The 9,366-nt window shown below is 42.7% G+C and overlaps 1 protein-coding gene across 10 annotated transcripts in view; it reads left to right on the forward strand.

Annotated features, from left to right (window-relative positions):
- The window catches only part of ppfia2 (PTPRF interacting protein alpha 2), a 141,930-nt gene that overhangs the window by 106,311 nt on the left and 26,253 nt on the right, over positions 1-9,366 (forward strand). For all 10 annotated transcript variants that reach the window (XM_020613667.1, XM_020613669.1, XM_020613670.1 and 7 more), the window contains 9 exons: positions 407-628; positions 1,689-1,835; positions 3,948-4,082; positions 4,708-4,791; positions 6,181-6,312; positions 6,425-6,487; positions 6,886-6,977; positions 7,665-7,797; positions 8,400-8,617. In XM_020613667.1, the coding sequence (XP_020469323.1) occupies positions 407-628; positions 1,689-1,835; positions 3,948-4,082; positions 4,708-4,791; positions 6,181-6,312; positions 6,425-6,487; positions 6,886-6,977; positions 7,665-7,797; positions 8,400-8,617 (1,226 nt within the window). The remainder of the gene's footprint in view (positions 1-406; positions 629-1,688; positions 1,836-3,947; positions 4,083-4,707; positions 4,792-6,180; positions 6,313-6,424; positions 6,488-6,885; positions 6,978-7,664; positions 7,798-8,399; positions 8,618-9,366) is intronic.

Here is a 9,366-nt window from a genome sequence, read left to right on the forward strand (position 1 = left end):
ATAACTCACTGAATTTAATGTATGTAAAACTCCTGTGACTGTACAGTATAGCAAGTTAATTAGTGACATTAGAGGTAAAGAGAGTTTGTTACCTTTGAACAAATCAAGACTAGCCTTTCCCTTCTACTGCTAGGCTTTATGCTAAAATAAGATACCCACTTGCTGGTGGTATCTTGATATTTATTCTGACTCTAGGCAGGAAATCAAACAAATAGTCGTGTTTAGTTTATAAGCACTTGTAAATTTCCAGGGGAGTTTCCCTGAAAGAAAGGCTTGCATCCTAGCTAGCGACCTTTTCCTCCATGTCGTTTCCTTTTTCACATCCCTTTAAGAAGAGACATGAAGATGGATTTTGTTGTCAACCTGCAGCTCAAGATGCTCTTCCTCCTTTGCTTCTCTCCCCTAGCGTCTGTCCAACGGGTCTCTGGAGTCGGCCCACGAAGCGAGCCAGGTGGTGGAGCTGCAGGACCTGCTGGAGAAGCAAAACTACGAACTGGCCCAGATGAAGGAGCGCATGTCCTCCCTCTCCTCCCGGGTGTCTGAGGTTGAGCAGGAGCTGGAGACTGCCCGCAAAGATCTCATCAAGTCCGAAGAGATGAACAACAAGTACCAGAGAGACATCAAAGAGGTTACAGCACACACACACACACACACACACACACACACACACACACACAAAGGGGACAGGGAGAAGCATGCACATTTCCAAGAGACATCAAAGACTAGCAGTGCACCAAAAAAAGCTCCCATCAGCATACACCCTTGCTCTCCCTCCCTCTGTCTCTCACACACAAATACTTGCACAGTTCAGGGTAGAGTGCAGATAAAAGGCCTTTACTAACATGGCTACATGCTTTTCTACACGGTCGAACAATCACAATCTAAAAATACACTTTATATTGTCACAAATAAAAACCCTCCAAGTGAAACAAGCAGCTGCCTCTGCATCTGCCACTGATTGTGCCTGAAACTGCTTCAAGGCCGAGTGTCGACACACAACCAGCCAGTTAAAAGCCACTTTCCTGGAGAAATGAGAATGTTTGTGTCATAAATTGGCAATTAAGAGCCCAGTCAGGGCGTATTTAATATATGCAGTATCTGTGTGAGGTGAACTGGATATGAATATAGGCTGAGGCCCTTATGGCTCTCAGCCGAAATTGCTATTGATTGCAAAGGATGCAGGCCTAGGCAGTGATTGCGGCCTGGCAGATGTCCTTATCGGACCGATAGTGTTGTGACCCTGCACTGCCTCTTCAGAGAACAACAGTCTATTCAGCTGTCATTGTTTGTGTGGTTTTTAAACTGCATGTGCTTTCATGGGACTGTGTCTAAAACAATGGTATTGGACTTGCTTCTTGCTGCCTTGTATTCATATCGCATTAATCACTGTCATGAGAACCTATTATGTGCACTTGTCATGTGCACAAAATGTTTGTCATTATTGTTTCAGAGTTAAATTATGTGCCAATATTAATCAAGCACGTACAGATATTAAATAGCAAAATTCATATTTGAAAAATCTTCTTCGATGATATGACTGCAAGTAGTGTGACCAAAATCAGCTTCTCCATACACCTCAAAATAAACGGAGGATGAGCCGCCACTGGCTCAAAACCTTTAAAATCATTTGTCTTTGTTGTTGTATTGTGCTGCTCTTGCATGGTCTGAACTTGCGTTTATGCATACAGGCCATGTGTCAGAAGGAGGACATGGAGGAACGGATCGTCACGCTGGAGAAGCGCTATCTGAGCGCCCAGCGAGAGTCCACCTCGGTGCACGACATCAACGACAAGCTGGAGAACGAGCTGGCTAATAAGGAGGCGTTCCTCAGACAGGTCTGTAATGTCAGAGGAGGGTTTGTGAGGTCCAAGTGAACGATAATCAAGCAGCTTTGTGTTTCTGTGATTTACTTTACACACTTTATTTTGGTCAATGAGACTTAAGGTCCAGGTGGCCGCTAAAATGGACCATTCGCAGCAGCCAGAGATTTTTCAACAATATAAGTGGATTCAGAAAAGAAGTGAAAATGCATCCAGCTGGTTGTGTAAGTTAGATAGTTCCTGTCAGTTAACAGAGCGCCTTAGAGCTGTTCCCCAGAGGTCTGGCAATGAGGAAACCTCTTGACATTGTGTCAAATAATGTCAGAGGAAATTACAGCTGAGGAAGGAATTTTGATGGTTTGGTTTCACTTAAATGTTTACTTTGAGCAGATGCACATGGCCCAGTCTTCCTCATGATGTTGTACAGTATGATGAGACAATGGCACCATTTTTTTCCTCCTTTTGATAATTCTTAGATTCAGTGCAGCCAATTCGATAAATTGCCTGGTCATACAAGGAAGAGCGCAGCTGAGCTCTGAAAGAATACAATAATGTCAAACTAATATGGGCAATAGAGGTCATAGTTACACAGACACCATGAGACATAGAAGCAAAGGCTGCAAAAATTGCTTATACGCTAAGAAATTATGATTCATTTATTTATCAACTATCAAGTATCAGTATCAGCTATAAGCACATCAAGATATCTGTGACCTCTATTCTAGAAAATACTCTCATCCAGAAACCCCCTCAAAATGTGCAGAAATATCCCCTAAAGCCTTTGAGCTACCACACACAAACATGTCTTCTCTGGCTGTGAAACGAGATGACTTTCTGTTGAGCCAGCAGCTGGACCCCGGGATCTGGCCACTGATGTTTGAACATCAGTCATTCAGGGGATGTGGACTTGGCTGTTGGTATAGAGGGATGAAGGGGTGAGAAAAAATGGCACCCAAAAAAGCAAAAAAAGATGGATGGAGGTGCACCTGGGGAGGGTGTTGCAAACAAAAACACTGTCACGCTTTCCCCAGGGTCATCGTAAACACCAGTGGGATGTGAGACAGAAAATATCACCGATACAAGCACAACACAATGCAGCTCTGGCCCACTTCAGTCTAATTATTGCTTATTAAGCTGCCAGGTCTGATGCTTTAGGGAGCAGAGCATCTGTCACTGAGGGGAGATGCTGCCAAACCAGCCCTCAAAAAAGTCTTAAAAGTGATCAGGGCCCTGAGCAGGTTGGGAGAAAAGTCTTAAGCAGCAGGGAAATACAAGTCACTTGGTGGCAGTTTTGCTGAATGCTGGGTTTGAGTTCTGTCTATATAATAGCAAGTACAGTATGTGAATGCCTAATGAGGGCAGGTACCGGTATCTGCTGAGTAAAAGTTGCCACTGTCACTCCTGGCTAGTGCACAGCCATTCTGACTGTGCACTGATTCTGACTTGTGGTTCTATTTTAAGGCAGGGCTGAGGCACCATGCCAGAGCTTTCAGTAGCCAGTCCTTCTTGGCAAGATGGTGGTTCTATTTTCTACCAGTTGATGATGCTCTGCTGACATTAAAAGGGAAAGAAGGAAGAGATTCATAGTCATGGAAGAGCTTTTTGTTATATTTCAATATATCTCAGGGACAAAACACAAATACTATAAACCCCTGCCCTATAAAGCTTTTATTTGAAAGAAGACAATCTATTCTTTTCTTGTTAAACACCACACAGTTTCATTTTAAAAGCCTCAAATGGTATAAGATGAATCGTAACTCTATACTACACGCTGATCTTCAGAGGGTTTGGAATATGTATTTAGTTTTTCTATGTAAAGCCAGTTGAGCTGGCTGCACATTGTTTACATTAAAACTTAAAAGGACACTGAGCATTTGTATATACTGTAATATGTGTTATATACCAGTACTGTGTAGTATGGAATTTAAACACGGCTATGACCCTTCTGCTTTTCTGTTAATCCCCTTAATTTGAAACCTCTCTAGGAGTAAATTTAATTGACAGATGTTTAACACACAACAAAGAACTGAATACAGTTGAATTTAAAAAAGCATTAAACTCCTGATACATTTTGTAAAGGACTATTAACTAATGTTGTCGCTGTTTGTGTTCTGTGATGATTTGCAGATGGAGGAGAAGAACCGGCAGCTACAGGAGAGATTGGAGCTCGCAGAGCAGAAGCTCCAGCAGACCATGAGGAAGGCTGAGACGCTGCCGGAGGTAGAGGCCGAACTGGCTCAGAGGATAGCAGCTCTCACCAAGGTAGGACGATGAACGCACACATTCCTATAGATACCCTCGTCAGTAGACTTTTCTATGTAAGTGTGCACGTGGTGTCATGTCATGATGTTTCAACATGTCCCTCTCCTCTTCCTCGGCCACGTAGTCTGACTCCAGCTCCTCTTCCTCCCCTGATGATTATCACTTTGTTATGGAAGCTAAGCTCCAAGACATGAACTCCATTCTTAGGAAGGTAGTCCCACAGGGCATCACATATGCTGCCAACTTCTGTAGAGAGCAGATTTCATTCATTTATCTTATTAGTGTTTTGTGGCGAGCGTGTTGACTGGGATTCTGCTCTGGCTGTTCTATTACCATGGGACAGCTGCATGGCACTTCTGGCTGGAGCTCATACTTGGCAGTGCTGGAGCAGCTCTCTTTCATTCTGTCCTTTGGCCTTGTTCTCCATCTTTCTTCTTGTCACTCTTTGTTTCACCCAGCTGTCTCTCCAGTTCTGCTTTTAAACACTAGATATCCATCTTTGAGTTTGGGGTAGAGGCTTTGGCTTGTGTCGTCGCCACTGCTTTTCTTTGTTGCCCTTCAGGCCGTCAGACATGCAGATAATCCTGCCCTTTCGTGTCCTGTCTATGCTGTGATCCATCTGTAGGCGGAAGAACGTCATGGGAGCATTGAGGAGCGAATGAGGCACTTGGAATGCCAGCTGGAGGAGAAGAACCAGGAGCTGCTACGGGTGAGTCACTGCGGAGGCGTCGTCCCAGGCAGCGTTAACCAGACAGCCACTCTGCAGGAGCATGACAGCTTGACTGATAGCTCTGTGTCTGATTTATCACCAGTGAATCTTGACCAGATAAACTCACGCATTCCACTGATGTAATGCTTTGTAAAATGCTCACAAATAATGCAAACATGTATTTATTTATATTACATGGGCATCATGAATGTCACACTTCATACAGTAGTGTCAGCCCAAAATGCTAAAATACTTGGCTTGAGAGAGAAAAGTATACAGAATGAAAACAGAATTGAAATCTCAGAGGTTCTCATAGATGGTTTCCCCCCAACTTGTAGACATATACATGTAGTGCAAAAAAGACAAAGGCACCTGTAAACAAAGCCTGAGAGATATTAAATCATGGCTCTCAGTTTGTTTCTTTTGATGAGTACATGCTTTCAGCAGTTCAAGGACTGACTACTGTAGTGTGTTGTATCTTGGTTTACCTCTGACATTACTATCCAGACTTGACATGGAACGTTTTACCCTGCTCTGGCTTCACTGGCAAAGGATTGCTTTTTATCTTACTGCTGATTGTTTTCAGAGCTGTGCATGGACTAGCACCACTGCATATTTCTGAGCTTCTTTGTGTGCATAACTTAAGTCACCCATTAATATCAGTTGCTCTTAAAGGTGCTGAGAACAAGACTAAAATCATGGGGTAACCGGGTTTTTGCTGTAGCATGTACGAACCTGGTCACTTTCTGCTCTTTGTTAAAACCTATTTATTCTTTAAGCCATTCAACACTAGTGCTGAATGAGGTTTTATCTGCATTTTATTTGTACTTATTTGTTTCTTTGTTCTTAATTCTGTAAAACATTTTGTAACATTTATTTAGACAGGTGCTATAAAAATAAAAATTGCGATCAAATGGAGAGGGATCATATCTTAATGAGAATATTTACTGGAGGTTTTAGAATTTCAGTGAGTTTATGTTGCAAAACCACATGAAAAGTTTTATTCTGAAATATCAGCAGACTCGCAGATGATTTGCTGTGAACACAGCAAATGTTGTATATTTTATAATAAAGGGGGCATTTCCCTATGTGTGTGTGACCTTAGTGCCAAACCTCTACTGAAACTGATGGTTGGGGCTCATTTACATTACAAATGGCACCATTTGCAAAAATTAGATAGTGCATATCATTAGTTCATTTATTCCAAAGAACAGCCGGTGAATTATGGGATTTCATCATCAAAAACTTGCAAAGACGACGAAGAACATCAATTTCATCAGCACCTCACAAGATCCACACAAACCCAGACAACTGTTCCTCTCCTAAGCTTTTAAAGCTTGTAAATAATGTTCAGATAAAAGTGTTTTATTGTGCACTTTGCCCCTCCAGGCTCGACAGAGAGAAAAGATGAACGAAGAGCACAACAAGCGCCTTTCGGACACCGTGGACCGACTCCTCACAGAGTCCAACGAGCGTCTCCAGCTTCACCTGAAGGAGAGAATGGCAGCTCTAGAAGAGAAGGTTAAAAATGGCTGCCGTGGCAATGGAAATGTGTGATATCATTTCTGCCCAGTGCATAATGGGAGGAGATGGATTTTCTCACATCTTCCTTTTTTTTTTTTTATCTTTGCAGAATCTGTTAATCCAGGACTCGGAAGGTTACAGAAAACAATACGAGGAGTCGCTCCAAGAAAAAGTAGGTTGCAGAGATCAAGAATTGATGGAGAGCTCTGTTTTAGAATTTCCTAAAGTTTGTCTATAGTTGTCTTAATAGAGTATTTTATTGCAAAGTAGGTTGTTGGCATTAGTTATTTTTTATAAGCCTCAGCTGTTAAATATTCATAAACTTCCCAAATGAGGGAGAATAATGAGATGAATTTCACAAGCAGTAAAAGCACTTGAAAGTGTCACTCTGTCAGTTAGTATTCAGTAAGGTGAAGATAATCAGGCCCACCTGTTCTCAGCCGGGGCCCTTCACATGTGTTGACGTGCACTAATATGACACCTGTGTGAATCACTGGAATCCTCATTCTGGGGCCCTGGCGTATCACAGACAGGCCCTGTAATGACACGTTGTCAAACTGTTTGATCCAGTCGCAGTTGGCAGAGGAGATTGAGAAACTGAGATCGGAGCTCGATCAGTTCAGACTGAGGGCAGGCTCCCTCACAGAACCCACGCTGTCGAGGTAGGTTGGCTGTGTGTGTGTGTGTGTGTGAGATGGTATATTAGGGGTTTACCTACAGTCTACACTGTGTGTTTTTGTACAGTGAATCAACTTATGACTTTTGGCCACTGGACCCTACACCATAACAGGCCCAACCTAAACTTGTGTATGTAGCAGGAACAAAATATCACAGGAATAAAAACCCAGTGTAGCAGCATTTCTGTTATTTTATCTGTCATTGATCTGTCAACCATTTTCTCTGTGCTGTTGTTAAAAACACTGGTATCACTGAGCTCTCCGCATCTATTCTGGGGTGTTTTCTGGATCCCCTTTCATGCAGCGTGAAGTTCTGACATTACAGTGACGTACAGACAGTAGCAGCCTCAATCTCCTCCACAGACAAATAATTTGCTGCCACAGAGGCGAGCAGTACACTCCTTCAAGAAAGTACACTTTATACCTTACCACTCTTAGATAAGCTTGATTTGATTTGTCTGCATAACCGTGTACTACCCAAATATTTGTCTCCGAACGTCGTCTCATCTTTCTAATCTGCTTCACAGTTGAAGGATTGTTATTATTACACAGGGTTTTAATGGTCTTGGATATTTTTTATCTCCAGTATACGAGACCTAAAATCTGTTTTATTGTAGCCACACAGAATAGGAAGCTCCAGCTGTAGCGTTGGTGATAAAAGCTGTTTTTCAGGTCTCATCTGGACACATCTGCTGAGCTTCGATTCTCGCTGGGGTCTTTGGCTGAAACCCAGTCGGACCACTACCGCTCAGCCAAGGTCATCCGCCGGCCGAGGAGAGGTCGAATGGGTCTGCGTGAAACCAAGGTGATCTTTGAATGTGGTATTGAATTTGATACGTTGGTGTGGCCATCTCATTTCTGCTATACTGGTGATCAGAGACACATGCAGAGTTCCCACTTTAGTGCATCGGGGCCGGCGCAGGTTTAATACATTGTTAATAGGAGACAAGTATTATCACTAGGAGAGTCTAGACAGGCTTCAGTAATTGGATCAGCCTTTCTCATTGCTTTTAAAACTTGCAGACAGTTTTTTTTTATGGGCCAAGAGGGGAGAGCCCAGTCTGACTTCTCCCAGTACATGATTGTTCTTGTCCAGGAAGTGCAGAGTGTAAAAGTTGTGGAGTTTAAATACATCTCATTTCAAGTACCTGTTTGGGGCAAATATGGTTCCAAGGGAGATGGTGTCTTCTGTAATGTAAATTGAAAATTCACCATGCTTTCAAGACATAATAAGGCATGCATGAAATATTTAACGTGTACTTTTAGAGGGTAATGATATCTGTGGCTTCAGCCAAAACAACCTTTATTACAGTAAAATGTAGTGCAAGTAATTTTAAATCTATAAAGCCTAGACATTATATAACATGTAGTCAGGTCGTCATAGTCGGCTCCTGTCTCTTTGTGCAGGCTAAGTCACTGGGGGAGCATGAATGGCGTGCACAGCAGCTGGGGGTTCTGGGAGGCCACCACTTCGAGAGCGACACAGAGATGTCAGACATCGATGACGACGACAGGGAAACGTTGTTTAGCTCCATGGACCTGCTCTCACCCAGCGGTCACTCCGATGCACAGACTCTGGCCATGATGCTGCAGGAGCAACTGGACGCAATCAACAAGGAGATTCGGTACCTGACGCACACCGCATTGTAAATTTACCATGAAAAGCCAGGTTCACAGACCAGACTCCTTGACTTGTTGTGTTCCTAATCTGTTTTCCTCCATATCCACTTAAGACTTGATGTAGTTTTATGGTCCTGTCCTGTAAAGCTGAGCCTTGTGGGGTCCCATTTAGCCTTTTTACACACTGATCAAAGTGTTTCTGACCTGGGGGTGATATTATGTATTTGGATCATGCCCTGTTTGCAGTGGATAACTCTGTCACGTATGCTTTATGGGAAGGTTTCTTAACCTTGCCCATTTCTACCTCCATCCTTTACTTCCTAAGTGATAATGCACCAAATTTCTATATTTTCTCTATTAAATAACATGCTCCATTGAAAACAGCAGTTTTGGTTATCTTCTGTGCATTTTCATCATCCACTCTTATCTGTATGTTCTCTTCCATACATGCTACAATATGCCTAAATATGCTGCTTCCAAAGTGCCATGCAAGAATCTGTTCATATTAAGGCATCACTCATCTCTTCAGCATGGCAGTGAATTGCTCTTCCTGTCATTGAACCAAACAGCATTCTTGTATGCACACAGTGTTTGAGGAAATGTGTTCTGCCTCTAGCTTGTTAATGCTGTAATTACCTTGTGCTGATAAGTATTCATAACCCCAGGCAAAGCTTCACTTCTTTATTTCAAGGGTTCTTAATGTGCCTTTTGGTCTTTGCTAATTTACATCCCCATCAGTAGACAGATTTCTTTT

Source organism: Monopterus albus, unplaced genomic scaffold (assembly GCF_001952655.1).
Source record: "Monopterus albus unplaced genomic scaffold, M_albus_1.0 scaffold136.1, whole genome shotgun sequence".
NCBI lineage: Eukaryota > Metazoa > Chordata > Actinopteri > Synbranchiformes > Synbranchidae > Monopterus > Monopterus albus.